The sequence below is a fragment of the Amblyomma mixtum genome, chromosome 5 (assembly GCF_055824585.1).
Source record: "Amblyomma mixtum isolate Tamu chromosome 5, ASM5582458v1, whole genome shotgun sequence".
Taxonomy (NCBI): Eukaryota; Metazoa; Arthropoda; class Arachnida; order Ixodida; family Ixodidae; genus Amblyomma; species Amblyomma mixtum.
The window spans coordinates 18,133,885-18,158,282 of NC_143016.1; the positions used below are offsets into that span (position 1 = coordinate 18,133,885).

At 47.1% G+C, this 24,398-nt stretch overlaps 1 protein-coding gene across 1 annotated transcript in view; it reads left to right on the plus strand.

Moving 5' to 3' along the window:
• The window catches only part of LOC149341419 (uncharacterized), a 42,487-nt gene extending 20,263 nt beyond the window's left edge, over nt 1-22,224 (plus strand). Inside the window, exon 2 of the mRNA XM_089542858.1 lies at nt 20,986-22,224. Within this exon, the coding sequence (XP_089398984.1) occupies nt 20,986-22,224 (1,239 nt within the window). The remainder of the gene's footprint in view (nt 1-20,985) is intronic.
• The last annotated feature ends 2,174 nt before the right edge of the window (nt 22,225-24,398 follow it).

Sequence of the window (24,398 nt, forward strand, 5' to 3'; positions counted from 1 at the left end):
CTCATAGATTCTTCTTCGGCATTAAGAGCGTCCATGACACTACCCTCGTTTAAACTTGACTCTGAACTTGTAGATGCACCCGCAGCAAGCCGGCATGCTCGCCATTCTGCAGCATAAGCACATTGCTTCGCCAACCGTTGTTCCCTTTCTTCGTCTGTTTCTTCGGCACGGCGCCGCCGCTTGGCCGCGGCACACCGTTCCAGCCTCGCCTTGTACGCATCCTCCGACATAGCACAGCACTGCGAGGAGCACAGCCGCAGCCCCGTTTTATCCCAGTCTAGCGAGCGCCCTCACTCGACAGCTGCGCCGGAGCGAAGGATGAGACTCCATCGATGAGACGAGTTGGGCCCCCAGCTCTCCTCTTGTCGTGACGTCACGCGGTCACGTGGTAGCGCGCCGCAGCTCCGCCGGAGCGAAGGATGAGCCTCCATCGATGGCAGAAAAGTGCAAGCAGTATTGCTTTCGCAATAATAATAAAGATTTTCACCACCACCACCGGAGTGTTCGGTGTGAACCAGACCGCGACGGCCGCGTTTCGATGACGGTGAAACGCAAAAGGCGCCCGTGTGCTGTGCGATGTCAGTGCACTTTAAAGATCCCCAGGTGGTCTAAAGTATTCCGGAGCCATCCACTACGGCACCTCTTTTTCTCTCTCTTCTTTCATTCCTACCTTCCTCCCTTCCCTCACAGGGCGGTTGAGGTGTCCACCTAAAAGTGAGACAGCTACTGCGCCATTTCTTTTGCTAAAAAACCGCTAACCATTTTTAAGGGCACCAAGCAATATCGCTCATGACTCCCTTCAGCGGTTTCTTTACGCCCATAGTCACTGCTCTTTGTTCACACCCACGGATTTATCACCATTATCACAACGCACTGTTTGCCTCGAACTCTTCCAAACTGCGGTTTGTGTGCATAAAGTTGCTTCTGTATGCAAACACAATAATTAATACTCACTGCACTACACGCGCTGTCATATTCCCGCAAATGAGCGTACTACCCGGAAGCAGGTTCCGCACTCCAAGAACATTGTGCTGTTCGCATGCCGTCGGTTGAGGCAGTGACATACATTTGATCACGGGGGTTCTCCAGCATATATGGCTTAAGGCATATACTAGGAATATACGGCTTAAGGGGAAGGTGTAGACTGGATCTGAAGCTCGGCAGTTATACATTGATCTCTCCCTAAGCTAGGGAAAACTAGGGCGCATAACACGAATAAAGCCATTGAGCTTTCTGAATATTCACTGCTCTAGAAACATTTGTCTGCTAACAGGCACTTCAGCAGATAACAATAGATCTGCTTCAACGCAGAAAGAGCACTTCTGAGTTCCTATCACAGGAAAGAAATCCGTGTGTTTTATTTTTGTTTGTTTATTAACTTTTATAGCCTGTGCATTGATTTTGATTTGCTGGGACCTGATATACTTTATTCAAGAGGGAGAGTAGAGTTAGATTTTGTTTGTTTCCATAAATAGCTTTTTCCTTAAGGGTAGATTATTGTACATACTCACGACGGCACATACTCACGACGTGGTACTGGACGAGGTGCATAGCGGATAGATTCGTTTAGTACCACAGAAAGATGAGCACTTGGACTTCTTCGGAAGACGCTGTGGCCACAATCATCATCATCCCCTTCCAGCACCACAGTCACCAACATCATCGTCATCATCATCATAGTCATGTGGGCACCACTGAAAGTCAACGGTTTCTCTCACTGATATACATTTTTATTACACCATCCTGCAAAAACCACGGCGTCTTAGTACTAGCAAGCTGCCTAACCTCAATCCACCTCCTGCCATCAGGCCTGCTTTCCCCTTCACTCGGAACCATTGTATCTCCGTATTTCTTCTTTTTGACTTCAGCTGTCTCATTAACTGGGGTTTCTTCTTTATTATGTCACCCTTCGCTATTTGTGTCCCCTAAGAAAATCCTTATCATTTTTTACTTTTTTTCTTCTTTCCATAGCTCAATGCGCGTTTCCTAGCTGTTTTGAACTCTGTGATAAGCTTCGACGTTTCCACACTGTTGGCGAATGTAGGTTGGGCACAAATTGTTGCATGCCGTCACTCTGAACGATCATAAATATCGGCCGGAGCAAATGAGACAGTTGCCGCCGCCTATAAATCTCTTTACGTCGACGAAGGACTAGTTGGGCCGGCCTTCCATGTCGGCACGTCTAAGATGTATGGCTGGTCGGCCCAGATGTCAAGGTATAAGGAAAGAAAGCAGAAAACAGAACAGGATAGGAACGGCTATGGAGCCGGAGATGCGTTTCGTATTGACCCAATCATAACGCCCGCGGTGCTTCCCTCAGCGTATGTACAGAGATCAGAGACCATGCAGCACTGTTCGCACATTGCTTGGATGACGCACATGAAGACTGCTTGCACTGCGGGTCGTGCCAAGACTCCGCGGTCGATATCCACTGAGCTCAGAATAACAGCCGCATCGGTCTGGTTGCCACGGACCTAGCTGACTTGGTCTGTTGATGATCCGAATGAATTCTTCAGAACATCTGCTTTATCAAAACAATGGGAGAAGTTTGTAGACGCGGAACTCTGGATATGCAGGTAATAATTCAGATACTCTGTTCTGAAAATCGAGTCGCGGGATAGATTCTGCAGATTAGCCGCACTGTGTTTTAGGTTTAGTTCCGCGTAGTCTATTGAAAATTGGTGGCTGTAGATGCTATGACGTTAATCGTGCGTAGGGTAACCAATAAGCAAACAGTGACATTGAATTTTTTCTGATGAGAGCGTAAAGAAAGATGCTGGTGATGACAGATCTTTTTATGGAGCAGGGGAATCTGTGGCCAAAGAGCGTCATGCAACAAGGTATTTTTTCTTCTACTCAAGGTGGGGTGAAGGGCTGGTTCTTCAAGCATTTCACCCTGATTAAGCCGAGCACCAGACCAGTGGAAAGCTTGTGCACATTGTATCACCAGCGGGTAACCGGCGGCATTGGGGATCGAACCCCGCACCTCCCGCATGCGAGGCGGATGCTCAGACTACTAGGCCATCGCTGCGGTGTAATGGAAGATCAAACAGCGCAGCGTACCAAAGGCTGTACCTATACTACACCACACATAACGTTCTACTTTTTTTACACTAACCTCTTAGCATACACGCCACTTGTTCGCTCTATAATGGACTATGGAATAATATATTGGCTCCCCTTCCGCAAACAATACATAAAAAATTTAGAGAGCGTACAACGAAAAACGCTTAGACTTATTTTTAACAAATATCGCCGTCATGACTCCTCTACACAGCTCTTAAGACAAGCCGACCTTCCCACTATGCAAACCGAGCCAGACTACTGCACCTCAAGTTTTTTTTTCCTTCTGCTTAATGGCGGTATGAAAATCGATACGAGTACGCACTTAATACAGTCAAACACAAGCAGTACCAGGACAAATCACCAAAAGCACAGATTTCGCAATGATATATTCAGGTACTCTTTCTTCCCGCAAGCAATCCGTGAGTGGAATAGTCTGCCTTGCGATGCTGTCAACTGCGCATCACTCGAAGATTTCATCGGCAAGATATCACGCTTTGTTTTGCAATAACGACTGCGATGCTGGCACGCTTTACTCTTGTACTCTTTTTTCCTTAGTGACGATGACATCCTGACTTTCTTATCTGACTCTTGTGTTGGTCAATTCGCTCTTATTTTTGATCAATTGATCAATTCGCTCTCGCCCTACCATAAGCTTGCCGTCCTGGTTAGCTCAATTGGTAGAGCGACTGCTCCGGTGTAGCGGTGGTCCTGGGTTCGAACGCCGGACCAGGACGAATTTTTCTTTAACTACGAAGTTTCTGAGAAAGCTGTATAGCTTTCCTCTGTAGCCTTATGGCTGCGCTCGGGTGGATGCCAATGAGCAATTACTCCCTTATTATACTTGAACTGTGTTATTTTAGTGCATATGATGTCCCTCTCCTGCGACGGCCTCAAATGTGAGGCTAGCAGTATGTTCAGATAAAATAATAAAATAACTGCGTTATCAATGTTCTTCTTTGGAAATGGAACACTCGTATACCAAGGTCAATCGCCTGATGGTCATATTTCATTGACAATGCATGTTGACAGAGTGGCAGCTATTTGACTTGGTAAATTATTTTTTGAAGCGCGCATTTTAGGTCATGTCTAATTGATGAGGGTTTAACGTCCCAAAGCGACTCAGGCTGTGACGGACACCTTAGTGGAGGACTCCTGAAATTTCGACGACCTAGAGTTCATTAACGTGCACTGACATTGCACAGTACACGGGCCTCTAGAATTTCGCCTCCATCGAAATTCAACCGCCGCGGCCGGGATCGAACCCGAGTCGATGCTGGGATCGAACACTGAAGCTGTCGCACTTCCCGTGCGTATGCTTGCATTTGACACAGTAAGATAACTATTGCTAGAATTTGTTAAAATTACTCTGGACCCACACACACCGACTAATACGAACGCACTTCATTGTTAAAACGAGAGCATATTTCATGTTCAAGTCTCATGGCCATAGCACTGTTGGTAGTTAAGTTTGGTTACGTGTCTTATTATATGTTCGCCACAGAAGTAAAGCATGCTGTGTAACACCGTTGTAGCTGTTAATTAACAGTTGCGGTAATTTTCATACATTAGGTATACTTACATATTCTTCGGACGGCGCCATATTGGAAAGCGTAATTATTTGACTTTAACATCACAACTTCAAAAATTAATATTTTAAACATATCTTTCAAATTTAAATAACAATGCCCACAAGGAACTTATTAAAAACACGATTTATTGTCATTACTTTAAGCACGCACAAATTCGTTGTTTTTTTCTGTCATCTATACGACTGTTTGCTTTAATTTAATTCTTTATGTCCCATATGTATGCCCTGCTAAGAAATCTCAAAATATTTTAACCACTTTGAAAAGCTATTTAGCTGAGAACGTGCCATGCGTGAACGAACGAACGAGGTGACAGGAAGAACGATTGAATGAGTGAATCAACAAATGAATGAAATAAATGCTGTCATCGCTGACGTTGTGAGTCAACGCCCTTCTCGACATAGACGAGGCGTCGACCGTGTTAACGATACCTGCCTGGCAATACCTATACTCGAAGCCGAGGAGGTGCTCGATCAAGATCAGATAAGCACCGCCTTTTACGCGCCTAGTGGTCTCTTACGTAATAAACAAGAAAGAGTTTGCTTGTTCCATTTCGACCTCCTTCACTCGTCCTTTCTTCTTATTGTCCCTTTATAGTGTACGTGCGCCTGCAGCCGGCACTTTGCCCTCTTGGGATTCCTCGTGGGAGAAAAGGGTAGCCTGCCACTCCATCACGACATCCCTCGGGAGCAGTAGGTCTTCATCTCGGCGAGTGGTGAACCCCTTAATGGGCGGTCGACGTTCGGTCGTTATCTCCCTTGGCGACCGTGGAACCTCCGCGCCATGAACTCGAAGCGCTGATTGCGCCTATCATTGAAATGCAGTGGTGCACTTGTTTTGAGGATGTACGTGTGCGGTAAGGAGGAAGCCTTTTGCTTCTCATTGTTGAAAGAAAAGACAAAAGGCTGGCTTCATATGGTTCATGTGTGTGTGTGTGTGTGTGTGTGCGTGCGTGCGTGCGTGCGTGCGCGCGTGCGCTTGTGCGTGTGCGTGTGCGTGTGTGTGTGTGTGTGTGTGTGTGTGTGTGTGTGTGTGTGTGTGTGTGTGTGTGTGTGTGTGTGTGTGTGTGTGTGTGTGTGTGTGTGTGTGTGTGTTTGAACACGTGCCAGCACGTGCATCTTCAGAAGAAGTCAACAAAAGAAAAAAAAGCTCTGTGGCTCCCCAATAGGAAAAGAACAAGCAAGGTTCTTCCGGCATATGCAGGATGCAATGACAAAAAAAAAAAGGAAAGGATGTCGTGTTATTCAAATTTACTTTGAAAGTAAGCTTTGGGTTGACAGTATTGTTTTTCAGAACTTATGGTGGAAAAATGCTCGCCATTAAGAGCCGCTTGTTAATCAAATTTTATGTAAATGATGATGCATATGACAAAAAACATGCTAATGAGAAAATCGTTCCGTTTGCAATGCGATACAATGCGTTTACGATACGTTGTGTCGATCTTCTCTCAAGGTCAAACAATGCACCATGAACTTTTGGTAGTGCCTTAAAGCCTGTTACACATTCGAGCGAAAGTGGTAGCGCTTCCTGCCGCCGCGGCGGAAAAACCTGTTTGAGTCGTCGCGGCGACGAGCGGAGAGCTTCCAACAGGTTGAAAATTTTCCCTGCGGTGCGGCGCTCAATCGCTCAGTCGCTTGCATCTGAACCAGCGTTAAGACGAGATTTATACTTCTAGTGTCGAGACCGTGCAGGACATTCTGAAAGGGTTTGATAGGTGCGGCACTTCGCTGGGAGTGTTGCGGTGCTCACTGGTGAGACGAATCCTCTTTGTCACGGAAAATAATAATTTCATTATTAGTGATCAGTAATCGTGCTTTTGCAGCCACCCTCACTACAAGAGGTCGGCACTGCAAGTACAGCTCGCGCTCTGTTCTCTGGCACAACCTCATCTCATATCTATTCTCTCCATATGTCTCACTTTTCCCGTTTCCCTCTCGCGTGGCAGAGAATAGCAGGCCAGAGGCTGTTACTCTGGATGATCTCCCCCCCCCCCCCCCCCCCCCCCCCCCCATATTAAAGATGTCTCGCCCTCTCTCCACATTTTATTAAGTAGCCAAGACTCAAATTGTGAATGTTGCATTCCTTGAGGGTATCATGAAAGCAGGAATACAAAATGATCTACATTTACGGAACAGAATCCCTTAGTTCACTTATTCATATTTTTAAGGAAAGTAAAGTAAGCTCCGCCCCATCTATTAGTGTTATATTACTCCACGCAATGGGTTCCGTCCGGGATAAGACATACTGCTGGATTTCTCTTTACCAGCAAGTCTGTGTGCCTGATTAAAATTTAATGTAGTGTTCTTGTACGGACGTAGTGTACGGACGTGGTCTTATGAGCGTGGCCTGATACGCGCAAGCTTATGTGCCCGGGGTTGCGTGCCTGGAATTAATACCTGAGCTGGTGCGCTTGCCTAAAGTGTCCGGGCTTATGCTGCTTATGTGCCTGGTCTTATGAAGTGAGCTTACAAGCTTGGACTTATGTGCTTATGTTCATGCGCCTGAGCTTACCTGCCTGATCTTACCTGCCTGCGCTTATGTGCATGAGACTTACGCGACTTGGCTCATGAGCTTGGAAGTATGTTCCTCGCCTAATTCGCTTGGTCATAATGTACCGGGGCGAAGAAGGCTGGTGCAGTGCAATTTTAGCTGCCATTTCTTAGGCTGTCGGGAGGGTGAGAACAGTGGGAGTTTTAAGCATGAAATGCTTTAAGCTCCTATTCTCGGCATACTGGGGCAGACATCACCCGTACCTAAGCCGTACATCAGAGAGAACCAATATATTGTCGTTTTCATCATCTTTGATCTCTTCTTTCTCTGTCGCGAATATTTCTTGAGCCATTAAGAGAAAATGATATGAAGTAAATGGAAGGCGAAGTCTAATGCGAACGCGTCTGCAGCCTAGACTGACGCCACCTACTCTTCTTCGGAGGCTGCACTGGCCACGTGTTCACGCGGGTCGCCCCACGCGAAAAGCGGGATGGTTGCCGAGCGCAATTTCGCTCACTGTATGAGAAACTAAGAAATGAAAGCAGGCTGATGACGGAGATTTCGAAAACTGTGCCTTTTATCGGATGCGTAGGAGATAGACTGCACTTTTTTACGGACACTGACCGACGCTCCGCTTATGCGACTGCATAAGGATCGAAGTCCTCAGGCACGTGATGCTCAAGTGCACCACAGTATTTACGGTTGCAGCTACAAAAGTGGCAGATTTACAGCTCCAGCTATGTGAGAGACCCACTCCGAGCTTAACGGCGAAGCCCTCGCGTTGGGGTCACCGTAGAATTTTGTAACCGAAAACTTGCTGCCGCTGGCGAAAAAGAACGGTGTGCAGGAGCCGCATTTCGCAGCGATTCGCCTTGTTTTTATGTTATCCGGTCGTGACAGCTGGCGTGACGAAAGCAACAGTAGCTGGGGAAGGAAACGACCAATCACAGGCCTATCCCTATCTTGATCTATCTTGATAGAAACACGGATATGAACCCACCTACTTTCATAAACGATGGAGTAGAGACAGTAGAGATACAGAATGAAGTAGAGACGGAGTTGTCTACCGTTGTCACATGTCGTATACTTCGCTCTGTCCATGTCTTAAAGCTCGACAAGTTTCATCATGAAGAACTAACTAGCCCGAACAGCCATGCTGCTCATAAACGATCTCTACGCCTACGCCACAGTGATAGATCGGTGCAAACACTGACGAATGACAGAACAGGATGACGCCTTTGTCTTGCTCGAAACACTTTATCGGCGCTAATCCCGTCTCGGGAAACAAACTGTGCAGTGATTGTGCGAAGTATATATGAAGCATGATCCCTGTGACTCTGCTGGACTGGATGCGATGGCGCGACCAGGACGGCGCGGCCTGTGATTGGTCGTTTCCTTCCCCAGCTCCTGTTGCTTTCGTCACGCCAGTTGTCACGACTGGCTAACATAAAAACGAGACGAATCGCTACGAAATGCGGCTCCTGCACACCGTTCTTTTTCGCCAGCGGCAGCAAGTTTTCGGTTACAAAATTCTACGGTGACGCCAACGCGAGGGCTTCGCCGTTAAGCTCGGAGAGGGTCGTTCACTTGACTGCAGTTGTAAATCTGGCACTTTTGTAGTTGCAACCGTCAATGTTGTGGTGCACTTGAGCACCACGTGCCTGAGGACAAACAAAAAATCGAGCAGAAATCCACTACGTATGCGCAGTCTTTTTATGACGGACCTTGTGTTCCACGCTCTTAAGCAATACAGAGCGCGTTTGGAAGGAGATCTGAGAAAGCGTTGCCCGTCACCTGGAGCAGTTTCGAAGCTGGAGGTGCAGTTCAGGCCTGACCAAAGATTGGTATTTTATTACACGTGGCGAAAATTCAAAATGTAAAAGGAATGTCTTCATCTGAAAGTCAAAAAGTCCTGCTTTCCAGCATCGATTGGCCACCCACATCCCACGCTTCGAAAGCAGTTGAGATGGCCAAGTCGGAGAAGTAAAGTGCTTTGTTTCTTATATACGTTTGTTGCTTAAGTGGGACGACGACATAGGTGACGCAACGGAAGGAGTGAGAGGTCAAATTTATTTCTGTCTTTCTCGTCCCTAAACGAAAGCTGCAAGAACCATATGCTCGCGTGAAGATGCTTACGTAACGTCCAAACCAAACCTGAGCCTGCAACAGGAGTTTCGGAATTGTGAAGTATGAAATCCGTTTCACGGTCTTGCTATCCGCAGTTTCGTGTCAACAGCGCTGGTACCGGAACGTCGTCCGCGGTCAGTTCTCTTTGCGCACGTGAAATTGGCCCTGTCCTCAATGATTTGTGAGGCATAGACAACAACTCAAACAGAAATAATAAATGGAAACAAATGGAAAGCTGGACTGCCGCAATGCAAGCCTGTACTCTAGAACCCTTGTGCTACTAAACTGTGGAAACGACTTGGAAATAGTCTTTGGACGCGTCGAGAAAAAGATAGACGGTTGCAGACACACTCGATGCTAACGTTGAAGATTAAAGTATATTCTCCCTTTTTTTTTATTAATGGCCGCCGTGGTGGCTCAGTTGTTATGGCACTCGTCTTCTGACCCGAAATACGCGGGTTCGATCCCGGCCGCGGCGGTTGAATTTCGATGGAGGCGAAATTCTAGAGGCCCGTGTACTGTGCGATGTCAGGGCACGTTAAAGAGCCCCAGGTGGTCGAAATTTCCGGAGCCCTTCACTACGGCGTCCCTCACAGCCTGAGTCGCTTTGGGACGTTAAACACCATAAACCAAGCTAGACTTGGCAAATAACAACGAAAATTTGAGGCAATACATTCAAGAAGGAAGCAAAATAAATACTACGTTTACCCAGTGTACAGTATCTACATTTCCATTACATACACTACTCATACCAGACAGACGAGTGAAATCTTTCAAGATACTCTGCATGCGGTGTGCGCAAAGTGCGTTCGTAACCGCGCCATACTGACGTTAAGTGATGTCAGAAGATAACGCAAGTTTTTAGGTTTCCAACATTCTGCAAGCCCACTAAAAAACAGCGCAGAGGACACAGTAAGAACCACAGGTGCACAACACGAACGCTTGAAATTAACTCATAGTTCAGTTCCCTCCACCTCCAGTAAAGAGGCTTGGCAGAACATCGAGGCCCATTCCCGAATCATAAGAATATCATGTTGAATATCGTGTTTGCGTTTTCACATTGTTTAATAGTTGTTCTTTGCCACGGATTCCGATGGCCGAAAGCCAGTTGTTGGCAGGAAAAGGACCCGGCACGGTGGCTCAGTGATTACGGCGCACGGCTACTTCGAAATTATTCCGGACCCCTCCACTACTGTAGCTCTTTTTCTCTTTATATTTTCACTCCCACCTCCCTTCCTTTCCTTCCGGTTCGGTTCGGGTATCCATCAAGATTTGGGACAATTACAGTGCCATTTTTTTCCCTCAAAAGCAATGTCCAGAAGAATGTCCTTTCTAAAACATTTTGAGGGTCGGCATTCGGTAAAACAGAAGGGCGCATAATCGCTGTGATTCAGTTCTACAGATCGAGTAAAAGAATTTTTGTGCGGACCTGGAAGAGAAGAAAGCGCTAGCCGCTGTGCATAACCAAACAACACAAGTAGCGAATGATGTCTGAGGAAACAAAATAGAAGGTATGAATGTTTTTTGTGTTGGTCCTCTGTGTCCTTACGTCGCTCTAAGTCTTTAAGGCTGGCGAAAAATTAATTGCGATTACATGCGTTATAATGCACATGATACGCGCTAAGAATACAGTCGCATTTCAATCCCATTTATTCATCATCGATGCCACTCATGCAGGCTGCTCCGAACTTCCTCAATGTTTCTCGCATTCGGCGTATCCGAATTCCGCGAAAGCTAGCGCACAGAGACTGGAGGTAACAAGGTAAAAGAGATGCGCTCGAGAGGTTGCGAATGTCTTCATTCGTTCCCTATGCAGACGAATGCCTACAGAAGGAATGCGGGGACAAGGGAATTTATAGAAATGTGGAGGCGCATGTGCGCACAAAAGGTGCACAGATAGAGCAGTGTAATAGTCACAGGCTATCACCAGTATCACCATTAGTAATTTTTGATTAGAGTTGGGATCGGCGACTAAGTGTAGAAGAATAAAACGGCAGGATATGTGACTTCTTGAAACTTGTATTTCGTTGAAAACAGAATACTTGTCTCGTTTATGTAACATTTTACTTATTTTGCCAATTTTGTGGTAAGTTTTTATATGCCTCGTCCTCCAGAATAAACATATCAGGGTCTGTGGGCTGGTCAAGCAACCTCCGAGCAGATTTTCGCCTCGCCGCCCTTTTATCTGACATTTAGGATGGCTAATGAAGATTATTATTATTATTATCTTATTGCTTATTTCCTTTTCTGCAGTCCTACAAAATACAAGCAAAATACGGAACCGGAGAATATACAAAGAAAATACAGAAATAAACGCCAATGCTAGAGAACGACAAAACCACAAAGCCGTGTTTCTTTATTGCTCTGATATACGCTTGTTTTCGTTCGAAAATACTTGACTTGTCCACACGTGCTGCCTTTCAGCGCCATCTATCACGAGCGTAGATAGCCTCTACAATCCCCTTGTTTGATGGTTGGTTTGTTTATGGGGTTTAACGTCCCAAAGCGACTAAGGCTATGAGAGACGCCGTAGTGGAGGGCTCGGGAAATTTCGACCACCTGGGGTTCTTTAACGTGCACTGACATCGCACAGTACACGGGCCTCGAATTTCTTCTCCAAAGAAATTCAGCCGCCGCGGCCGGGATCGAACCCGCGTCTTTCGGGCCAGCAGCCGAGCACCATAGCCACTGAGCCACCGCGGCGGCCCCCTTGTTTGAGGGCCCCGTCACATTTGCAGACATTCCTGCGGGCACTGAGCAGCTTAAATCTCTAGCCACTGTAAATACTGCCACACTCTCTGCTTAGGGTACTGTCTTTTGTATAGCTTCATATTTCAGCAGCCTTTCCAAATGTCTTTTTTTTTGTTTGCTAATGGAAAATACGGGGAAGGTCAAGAGAGGCTATACTGCTAGACATCAACTTTTGGATGTCCTGATTTTTTTCGTGTGCGACCCGCTTATGTATATTTTTCTACAGACAATCCTCAGGCTCTGTCCTCATTACTTAATACTGGGCTCAATTAAACAGAACTAAACACTCAGATCTGGGAGGCTCCAAAAGTCAGAACGGATGAGTTCAGCCTTAGCCACCAGAAGTTAACCAAGTTGTGCTATTGACGACCTTTCCTAGACGAAAGTGAATATGTATTACGTTCGCATTTTGGCATCTCAAAAGCAAGAGCTGAGATGCTGAGAATGAAGTGATGTGAAGACGGGACCGAGCCCAGGCTGCATTAAAGCATTGCCTTGGGCAATCTGCCTCGATGCACGAAGAATTAACGCGCAGGCCTGCGGCAACCCTCCTGCGCTGCGTGCCGTGAATATCTGACATCTAATTAGCGGCGCAGTGAGTGGCCCCCTTTAATTTACTTGCCGAGGCAATCGACAGGAGCCGCCCATTATTTTGGCATGCGGTTGCTGCTTGATGCATGAGCACTGTCTCGAAGCATTTGCAGAGTCCGGTAGAAGGATGCGCGTGGTGGGAGAAAGTCCGAGTGCGATCGACGTAACTATGTAGCTTTTTATTGCGCTTGTTACCTCTTGCATTCGACTTACTGGGCTGTTTTCTTGTTTTTGCCGTCTCGGGAAGATATAGAAATACGCATCTAAAAGCTAGGAAAGCTCCTGATGAACGACCATCTTCATCTGCTTAATGTGATTGCTGCAATTATGCTAAAACTGGATTGAGGAAGCCGGGTCATAAACGCACAGAAGGAATGCAACGCGGCGTCTTAGAGAACGCTGCTGTCATTTCTTTCTTCCTTTTTTACTGTGTGGCGCACATAACCGCAAATTTTCAGGCACGTAGTCACTGGAGGGGCCTCTAAGCCACTAAAGAGAACACTGCAGCGCGGCCATTGGACATCAGGAAGACATTCCTCTTTCTGAATTTGAGGTTACGCTCCCTTCATTTCTTAATCCTATAAACTGGTCACATCGCAACGACTACGTTGCTCATTACAGGAATTATTCCCTTTGCACAATGAGTAAATGCAAATAGGTACTTAAAGAAATAGTTTCTGATTGTAAGGAGATAGCGCCACCCAGCGTCGATTGTGAGGAAGAAGATGTAAAAGCACGAGGAGCGCGTGGGGAGGGGTACGCCGGGACAGGTGGAAGAGGATTACGTGGCAGAGAAGAGAAGAGCGCGGTCGGCGACGGACGTGGACGATTTCTGCTGGCTCCCCGAGTTCCGGGCTTGGGCCTCAGCCGCAGACGTCCGGGCCACCATACCTGGACATCCGTCGTCGAGAGCCCCAAACACCAGGCCCAGGCGCCACTCTACTCCGTCCATCCGTCAGCTGCTCCACACAGGCCGCCTCTGGTGCCTACGTGGCGCACCCGGGCTACCAGACCTGGGAACCGTGCTGGGAGCCCACAGACGCTGGCGCCGCGGCAGCGTTGAAGGCCAACGTGGAAACGCCGGCAACAGTGCATCGACACTGGAACGCCCAAGGAGTGCCTAAAGACTGCTCGACACCCGGCCAGTCCTCCCCGCTCGAAGCTCGTATGAGAGACAAGTAGTGTGCCTTTCCTTTTTGACTTTCTTTTTCCTGTACTTTTCGCAAGGATTTTGTTCTGTTTCCCCGTGTATTTTTTCCTTGTGTTGTTGCGTTGCTCTCTTGTCTCTTTCCTCTTTTCAAGCCCATACCGAGATTAGTGTCCTTTCCTATAAAAGCCGCCTCGTTTATTGCTTATACCTTTAATGTTTGGGTAAATTAAACCTGCAATCTTCCACTTCCTCACACTGATGTTAAAGACGAAATAAACAAACGGCAATATTTTTTACGGCGAGAGTCGTTTATAAGAATCTAGGAAGAATGGTCGTGTAGCTGAAGTTCGTTGTAGTTGCAGCTGTAGAAATACGCAAGCCACGGCAAACCAAACCAAACAAAAAGGGAAGAAAGAAGCCTTGGCTTGGCTTGGAGTCCAAGTGAATCGGCGGCAAACCAAGGCAAGTCAAAGAGCCGAGTCAGGCCAACAGAGAGAGAAAAGAAGGACGAACAAGAAGGAAAAAGGAGAGCCATAGAATAACAAGACAGAAACTGGTCTAAGGAAGATAAAAATAAGAGAAAGAGAAAAACAATAAGGAGATGAAGAAGGTTTGGTTTGGTTTATGGGGTTTAACGTCCCAAAGCGACTAAGGCTATGAGAGACGTCGTAGTGGAGGGCTCCGGAAATTTCGACCACCTGGGGTTCTTTAACGTGCACTGACATCGCACAGTACACGGGCCTCGAATTTCTCCTCCAAAGAAATTCAGCCGCCGCGGCCGGGATCGAATCCGCGTCTTTCAGGCCAGCAGCCGAGCACCATAGCCACTGAGCCACCGCGGCGGCGGAGATGAAGAATAAATAGAAGGAAGCGAATAGCGCTCACAAAGAATACCAATTACAATATGAAGTTCCTGACCCCTCAGCCTTGGATCCAAATATGTTTATCTGTTTTACAAGGCTGCGACAAAATGTATAAAAAGGAACCACCATGATTATATTTGTGCTACAGTTAATAAATTACCAGCTCCTGCGCTAGATGCAAGCACAACATGAGAGATTGAGAAAACAATTGGTGCATCCGAAATCTAAGAAAAAAATCATTTTTTGTATCACTACAAATCTAATATTCTGCAAATAGCTTTGCGGACATTTTTCTTTGACCTGGCTGCCAGGCACAGACAGTCAAGTTCTTCGAGATCTTGGGAAGCCTGTCGCCTGCATTTGTGGCATTTACGTATAACAAAGATCGTGTTGTATTCTATTCTTATAAGTGCAGAAACAGAAGACTGAAGCTAAGCCGAGAGAAAGAAGAAGAGAGGAAACCAGAAGAGAAGACAAAAGAAGAGAAAATAGAGAAGAGTGGAAGGATATGAATAGAAAGAAGAGATTATGAAGACGGAAAAGAGAAAAAGTGAGAGAAAATGAAGGAACCTCACGGCTATCGCCGAGTGTTTTAATTAACTGGTAGCATGGTTTAGTAGGCCTTTTCTGGCTGGCCCTCTTTGCACGTGAGATTTTTTTTCAGCTATATAGTTTTGCAGGCGGCCCCTCCAATTTCACTGGAAGACGTGGACTGACAGCACAATTACATGGTACACGCCATGAATTACTGATTGCAAAATTTGACTGCAATGTGAAAGATGATGTGTTTCTGCAATCGCTTGTATTGTGGGGGCCACAACGCACACCAGCGAAATGCTGCACCAATTTACCGCCATTACCGTCAATTTACCGCCATTACCGCCATTAGACGATTTTTGTATTCTAACTGTCATGGATATTATATTGACGCCAGCGCACGTGCAGACGGAAGTGCCTCTCATGAAGAAGAGGAAGTGTGTGTGTGTGAAAGTGATCTGAAAGGGCACGTCTGTTGACCCGCTGTTGACCCTCAGCCGCTAATTACCAATGTGACAATATCTTTGTTACCTTACTTAACCCTGATAAACCGCTTTGCCTGTACAAGATATTTACGTAGCTCACCGTCTTTCAAGAAAGTGAGCCAAGAAACACGTGTTCTGACAATGGTTAATCACATTTTCGCAGTGAATCGAGCCTGCAGCGAGCCTCTTTTCTACAAAAACAAAGACTGTTCACATTCAGTGTTATCAAAAACTTTCAGGTGCATAGAACAGTGCGAGAAGGAGCATGGAAACCAAGTGGCTTGCTTGATATTTCTTGCTACTCAGTCAACAGTGTCTGCTTTTCATCTGACGGAAATATAAGTTGTTTCAATCAATCAATCAATCAATCAATCAATCAATCAATCAATCAATCAATCAATCAATCAATCAATCAATCAATCAATCAATCAATCAATCAATCAATAAATCAATCAATCAATCAATCAATCAATCAATCAATCAATCAATCAATCAATCAATCAATCAATCAATCAATCAATCAATCAATCACTCGATCAATCAATCAATCAATAAATCACTCGATCAATCAATCAATCAATCAATCATTCAATCAGTCAATCAAACCCGCCTCACTTTAGGCCCCTGCTAAAGTTTCCCCTCTTGGAATCTATTCCGTTATCTTAGAAAACCATCGGTTATCTTGCTTTCGCATTACATGAGCCCCCCATGCCCTTTCCTTCTTGACTTCTGCTATGCTCTCATTAACTCACGTTCCCTCTCTTACCTACTCTGCTCTCTTCCTGCCTGTTAACGTTGCACAAAGACAAATAATGAAGTTTTATTCTTATACATGTAAAGAGGAAGACGCTTAGCAGACGGAGCAACAGAACCGATGCGCGGCGCGAGGCGAGAAGAAGACGATCGGCAGCTGAAGCAGCAGAACCGACGCGCGGCAAAAGCATCAACTGTTCCGGGACCGGACCTGCCCTTGCCCGCTCTAACCGGCCTTAACAGCCAGTCATCTCTTGCCAATAAAGGCCGCTACATCTTGGTGGAGGTGCGGGATTCCGTCCTGGAGCTACGTAACCGTACCATCACTACCCCCATGCCTGCCAACGCCAACCAGCCAGCCAGCTCCTCGCCGGCACCCGTTGCTTGCCATGGTGCGCTCCGCCAGCGCGACCCTGCCGTCTTCAGCGGCACGGACGATCACGACGTGGAGGATTGGTTGTCCTCTTACGACAGGGTGAGTGCTCATAACCGTTGGGACGACACTATGAAACTCACCAACGTCATCTTCTACCTAACCGGTGTCGCCCACCTTTGGTTCCAAAACCACGAATCGGACTTCACCACCTGGACCGAATTTAAAACCAGCTTCACCGACATCTTCGGCCGTCCGGCAGTACGCAAACTTCGCGCCGAGCAGTGTCTTCGCGTTCGCGCACAGCAGAGTGATGAATCATACACCAGCTACATAGAAGATGTCGTCAATCTCTGCAAGCGCGTCAATGCGTTCATGGCGGAGGCCGAAAAAGTTAAACACGTCCTGAAAGGAATCGAAGACAACGCTTTCAATATGCTTGTGGGCAAAAACGTCACATCTGTCACCGATATATTCGACCACTGCCAAAGCTACGACGAGCTCCGCCGACAGCGCGTTTTCACTCGGCAGCCCTCTGCACAGACACAGTAACTAGCCTGAGCATGACGACAGAGGACAGCTCACTACTGCTCCAGATCAAGCAGTTTGTCCGTGAGGAGGTTGCGCGGCAGCTTTCGCTTCTTCCTACCGTTCCGAGTCCGCAGTTCCCGCAGTTCTCGCGGCAAGAACTGCGTGCTCGTCGCCAAGCTCAAGACCTCGACTTTCTCCGGCCAATATGATCACCGTTTCTGTGGAGGGCTCCGATGCTTTCGCGCTTGTTGACACCGGTGCTGCTGTATCTGTACTCAGTGCAAAATTGCGCCGCCAGTTACGAAAAGTGATGACTCCGCTATCTGGTTTTATGCTTCGCGCCGCTAATTCGCAAATTATCGCGCCTTTGGGGGCCTGTACAGCTCGAGTTACTATTCAGCACGTTCTGTACGTTATTGAATTCATCGTCTTCGCATCGCCGTCTCACGACGTCATCTTAGGCTGGGACTTTCTCTCGCGACATGAAGCTGTCATCGACTGCACTCGTTCCGAAGTCGCCCGTCTTCCATTCGGCGACGCATCGGTGAGCACTTCCACTAACCCGTGCTCCAAGTTGACTGTGGCTGATGACGTCGTGATCCCGCCGTGCTCTGCTGTGCTCGTCTCTGTTCATTGCGACTCTGCATCCAACGGCCCTGTCATCTTCATCCCGTCCGACTCCTTCGCTTCTCGTCACTGTCTACCCCTGCCATTCGCCGTGCTTACCGTCTCAGCCGGCTGCAGCGCCTTGCCCCTGTCAAATCCATTCCTGGGCCCCTCTAATCTTCTTCGCGGTGAATGCCTGGGACGTGTCCAGCCTTACGTCTGGACACGTCCTTATGAGGATGACCCCTGTCGCATGCAAGTGTCTTCACTTACTTCTTCCCCATCGTCTCCTGATGCCGCTCCCGAAGCCGTCTTTGAGCGCCCAATCGACGCGAATCTTTCGCCACCGCAGAAGACCCAGCTTGAGGCCCTGCTAAATAAGTTTCGGTCATCGTTTGACTTCTCCAACCACCTTTTGGGCCGCACCTCAGCTGTTACCCATAGGATCGACACTGGCGCCCATACGCCGTTGCGCCAACGCCCATATCGCGTCTCGGCCACCGAACGCCAAGTTATCGACGCCCAGGTAAATGACATGCTACAGAGGGGCGTTATACAACCATCGCATAGTCCTTGGGCTTCCCCCGTCGTCCTTGTCACCAAAAAAGATGGCTCTATCCGCTTTTGCGTTGACTACCGGCGCCTGAACAAAATTACCCGCAAAGACGTCTACCCGCTGCCCCGCATTGATGACGCACTTGACTGCTTGCAGGGAGCTGAATTCTTTTCTTCTTTAGATCGACGTTCGGGTTATTGGCAAGTCCCGATGGCCGACGCTGACCGCTCCACGACAGCCTTTGTGACGCCTGACGGGCTCTATGAATTCAACGTCATGCCCTTCGGACTATGCAATGCCCCTGCCACTTTTGAGCGGATGATGGACACGATACTGCGCGACCTGAAATGGAAAACGTGCTTATGTTACTTGGACGATATCGTTGTTTTCTCCCCAGATTTCCAGACGCACCTCGTTCGCCTGGAGCAAGTTTTGGGATGCCTCGCGGAAGCCGGGCTTCAACTCAATTTAAAGAAATGTCGCTTCGCTGCTCGTCAGGTGACGATTTTGGGCCACGTCGTGTCGAAACAGGGTGTCCTTCCTGACCCAGCAAAGCTTCGTGCTGTCTCTGAGTTTCCGAAGCCCTCTACGATGAAGGAACTTCGCAGTTTCATCGGCTTATGTTCTTACTTCCGGCGCTTTATCCGAAATTTCGCTTGTATCATCGCACCTCTGACTGCACTTCTTCGTGGCAGTAGCGACCTATCAAGCTGGAGTCCTACCTGTGACGACGCGTTCATCACGTTGCGCCGTCTACTTACCTCTCCGCCCATACTGCGCCACTTTGACCCTGCTTCTCCAACTGAAATCCACACAGATGCCAGTGGCGTACGTTGGTATCGGTGCTGTTCTTGCTCAACGCAAACCGGGGTATGCGGAGTATGTTGTTGCATACGCGAGCCGCACCCTGACGAAGCCAGAGCAAAACTACTCAGTAACTGAAGAAGAGTGCTTGGCGATCGTTTGGGCGATCGGGAAATTTCGGCCTTACGTGTACGGCCGGCCTTTCGCGGTCGTCACGGACCACCATTCCCTATATTGGCTGTCCTCCCTAAAAGACCCAAATGGCCGCCTCGCCCGATGGGACTTACGCCTTCAAGAGTACGATATTCGTGTGATCTATCGCTCTGGCAGGAAGCATAACGACGCCGACGCTCTCTCTCGTTCACCTCTAGCCAATGAACGTGCCTCTCCTCCCGCCATCGACTGCGCCTCCTTGTCATTGGACGATATGCCCAACGAGCAGTCCAAGGACCCTTGGATCACTTCTCTTGTACGTTATCTTTCAGACCGTTCTGTCGTGCCGGTACCGCGCGCAATCCGCCGTCAGGCTGCCCACTTCACTGTTTATGATGGGATTTTGTACCGCCGAAATTACCTCTCTGATGGGCGCAAATGGCTCCTAGTGATCCCTGGACATTTACGGTCAGAAATATGCGCAGCCTTTCATAGCGACCCGCAAGCTTGTCACGGCGGTGCTTTTAAGACCTACAACCGGCTTCGCCTCCGCTATTACTGGCGCGGCATGTATAACTACGTACGAAAATTCGTCCGTTCCTGCCCCGATTGCCAGCGCCGCAAGCTCGCTCATCACCATTCGACCGGCCCTATGCAGCCTTTGTCTTGCCCATCCAGGTCAATTGACCGAGTTTGCATTGACCTGTATGGACCACTTCCCTACACTGCTGCAGGAAACCGCTGGGTCATCGTCGCTGTAGACCACCTGACACGGTACGCCGAAACAGCCGCCCTCCCAGCTGCTACGGCGCGGGATGTTGCAGCCTTCCTCTTGCACCATTTCATACTTCGGCACGGAGCCCCGCGTGAACTGTTGAGCGACCGTGGGCGGGTGTTTCTGTCAGACGTAGTTTCATCTCTTCTGCAGCAATGCGACATTACTCGCCGCACCACTACTGCCTATCATCCCCAGACGAACGGCTTGACAGAACGTTTCAATCGAACATTAGGTGACATGTTGTCAATGTACGTCGCGGCAGACCATTCTAACTGGGACGTCGTCCTCCCCTTCGTCACATATGCCTACAACACCGCTACGCAGAGCACTACTGGTTTCTCACCATTATTCCTTCTATATGGCCGTGAACCATCCTCGCCGCTCGACACTATTCTTCCGTACCATCCTGATTCGTCGGAATCCACAACCGTATCTGAAGCCTCCAGACACGCTGAAGAGTGCCGCCAGCTCGCCCGGTCATTCACGCCTGACGACCAAGGGCGCCAGAAATACCGTTTCGACCACTCCCATGGCACAGACACTTTTCAGCCGCAATCCCTTGTTTGGCTCCGTGTGCCTTCTGCTGCCCCAGGTCTCTCTACCAAGTTGCTGCCAAAATACCACGGACCCTACCGTGTCCTTGAGCGCACTTCTCCCGTCACTTACATCGTTGAGCCCGTGACGCCATCACCCGATCTCCGACGACGTGGGCGCGAGACCGTTCACGTTTCGCGTTTGAAGCCGTATTACGACCCCTGCGTCCTGTTGACTCTCTAAATCGCCAGGATGGCTCTTTTTCCCCCGGGGGCCAATGTGGGCGCGGCGAAAGCCTTGGGCGCACATCGCTGACTATGCGTCTGATTCTTCTTGTACAGGCTTTGTTCCTGCCAACTGCCAGCCTCCTTGTTGCGCCTTCAGCCAAGCCGTTTACAACAGTGACATCAAGCCATATCGACGATGCAGTTTCGTGCCTCTTTCCGAAAACGGATGATGCAGTGTTTTCAAGTCACGGGTTCCTGACGTCACCAGCTTCAACTGCTATAAAGACAGCACCGCACGATGGACTTACCAGTGGGCGCGGCGAAAGCCTTGGGCGCACATCGCTGACTATGCGTCTGATTCTTCTTGTACAGGTTAGTTACAACAGCACAATACGCAGTGATGATCGTTTTCTTGTTGTACTGCCGTGCCCACATCTGTGCTTGAGTATTGCCTATGAGTGTTTAAATTCGTGTAAGCTCCTCGTTTGTGGGGACATTGAAGAAAATCCGGGACCGACTGTTGATGAAATGTTCGAATCTATATTGCGTGGCCAGCAAGCAATTAGAGCTGACATCGCTTCATTGAAAGAACGCCTTGAATTCACGGAGACAGCAATACATTGTTTCGAACAGCGTTTAATCAGCTTAGAATGCAGTATGACCGAGTTTCGAGCAAAGACCCATGAAAATGAAGAAACAAATGCAGTTGCAACCGCAGCGCATGACGTACTTAAACTTCACCATGAAAAACTGGTTGATTTGGAAAACCGCAGCTGCCGTTCGAATTTGATTGTTTTTGGGATTACCGAAGATCCTAATGAAACGGAAACAACGCTACGGGAGAAGGTTATTGAAGACGTCTTCAAGGATAAGGTGGGGGTAGATTGTGTTTCAGTAGCGAGAATTCACAGACTCGGGAAGAGACCCACAGGAAGGCCCGTCATTGCGTTTTTCCAGGATTACACTGAAAAACAAGCCCTCATGAAGAATGCTCACAAACTGAAAGGATCAGGAATATCCTTGCAAAATGATTACTGCGCAGACACGCTGCGCAAGCGCCGACTACTTTGGAACAGCGCGAAAGAAGAAAAAGATAGCGGCAAAAAGGTCTGGCTTGTTCATGATAAGATTCGCGTTGGCGGCGACTTGTACATTTGGGACGACGTACACAACACACGGAAACTAGTTGCAAAAAGGGATGACACAGAAATGAGACTAGAGCACAGAAATGACACAGAAATGAGACTAGAGCAGGCAGAATAGCAATCACGGTCTTTCCAGTTTCGGCTGCTTTCACTAAATGCCCAAAGCATTGTCAACAAAATAGACAGACTGCACGATCTTTTATTAGTATATGATCCTCATATATGCGTTATTTCTGAAACCTGGTTGCATGACGGGGTGCAGGATGACGAAATAATTTCGCCAGGTTACCAACTGTTTAGAAGAGATAGATTCTCCCGAGGTGGTGGCGTCGCAGTTATAGCAAAAAATAGTGTTGATATAAGAGAACTAGATCAGATTGATAACCACGAAAGCTTGTTTTTGAATGTCTCTCTCTGGGGTTTTTCATTCATACTGTGTTCTGTGTACCGCGCACCAAATGCTGATGATCACTTTATGCAGAAATTATACGATCACCTTTTAAAATTCAGAGGAAAAAACTTAATTATAACTGGTGATTTTAATCTTCCTCAAATAAAATGGAATAACTGGAGCTATGGGCACAGTCCTTCCTGTGATATACTCATTGATATGATGCTAACTTTTAGTCTTGAACAGGTTATTACTGTTTCTACCAGAGGAGACAATATTCTAGACCTCTTATTTCTCAGTGAAATTTTCCATGAAGGAACCGCTGAAATTGATGCAGGCATTTCAGACCACAAATTAATTTCTTTTTCATCAACAATCAATGTAAATAGAAGAAAACAACGAGAACGAATTAAGGTTAGGGACTATGCTAAAGCAGATGATACATCAATTATCGATTACTTAGACCTATACCTAAATGTTGTCCATGATGATGTCGAGCTTTCATGGCAAAAGTTCAGGGACATAGCCTCTTATTGCATTAACAGATTCATTCCACTGAGAAGTGTCAAGAAACCTCCATCAAACCCGTGGATAAACAGAGATATTATCCAAACTAAGCGAAAGCTAAAGCGAATGAAGAAACATAGCAGGCAGAGTTTGTCTTCCAAGAAATTGAAAACTCAATTACTAACAAAAGTGAAAGCAGGCCGAGATAAGTTTTTCAGTCATGATCTTGCTGATTTTATTTCACATGCTCCACAGAAGTTTTGGCGTTTTTTAGGTCAATCTAAACAGGCAATTCATAAAATTAAGGTTAATGATGAAATAATTGAAGACGCTTCCAGTATTGCCGAACACTTCAATGATTATTTTTGGAGTGTGTTTTCTGACCTGGATGAATATGAACATCATAACAATGATAGGTCTTTTGTACACGACATTGTGATTTCCAGGCAAGGTGTTTTGGATATGCTCTTAAAAATTGATGTCAGGAAATCTGCAGGGCCGGATAATATACCAAATGCTTTTTTACGAAGGTATGCGGAACAGATATGCGTTTTTTTAACTGACTTTTTCAAATTATCATTACAATTAGGAGAAATACCATCTGACTGGCGTACCGCAAGAGTTGTTCCAATTCATAAAAAGGGTGACCATCTTACAGTATCCAATTATCGTCCCATTTCTATAACGACCACTTGCAGCAAATTATTAGAGCACATTGTCGCAGGCTTTATTCGTCAGTTTTTGACAGACCATAATGTCCTCTCTCCATTACAACATGGGTTTCGAAAGGGACTGTCGACAACAACTCAACTTGTGTCAGTTGTTCATGAAATCTCTCAGGTGCTTGACGCGTCCGGGCAAGTCGATATGCTCTTTTTTGATTTTAGTAAAGCATTCGATAAGGTTCCACATGGAAAATTACTCCGCAAACTAGAGCGCATTGGTCTTCCTACAAATATTATAACATGGATCCAGGCCTACCTCCGTCATAGACAGCAATTTGTTGAAATTAACAAATGTACTTCCAATATCCGTCAGGTAACTTCTGGTGTGCCGCAAGGCAGCGTATTAGGACCACTTTTATTTTTTATCTATATTAATGATATAGTCGACGTAATTCCTGATGATGTCTATGTTAATTTATTTGCGGATGACTGTGTCATTTTTAGAAAAATTGTTTCCAGGAACGACAGCAATTACTTACAGGAATCAGTTAATGCTATCCGTGATTGGTGTGAACTTTGGTGCATGGAAATCAATGTAAACAAAACAGTTTTGCTGCGAGTCACACGGAAAAAAGAACCTACTGTATTTTCTTATGTACTTAACAACACAATAATATCTGAGGTTGAAAAATACAAGTATTTGGGTGTCACATTCAATAGTAAACTCTC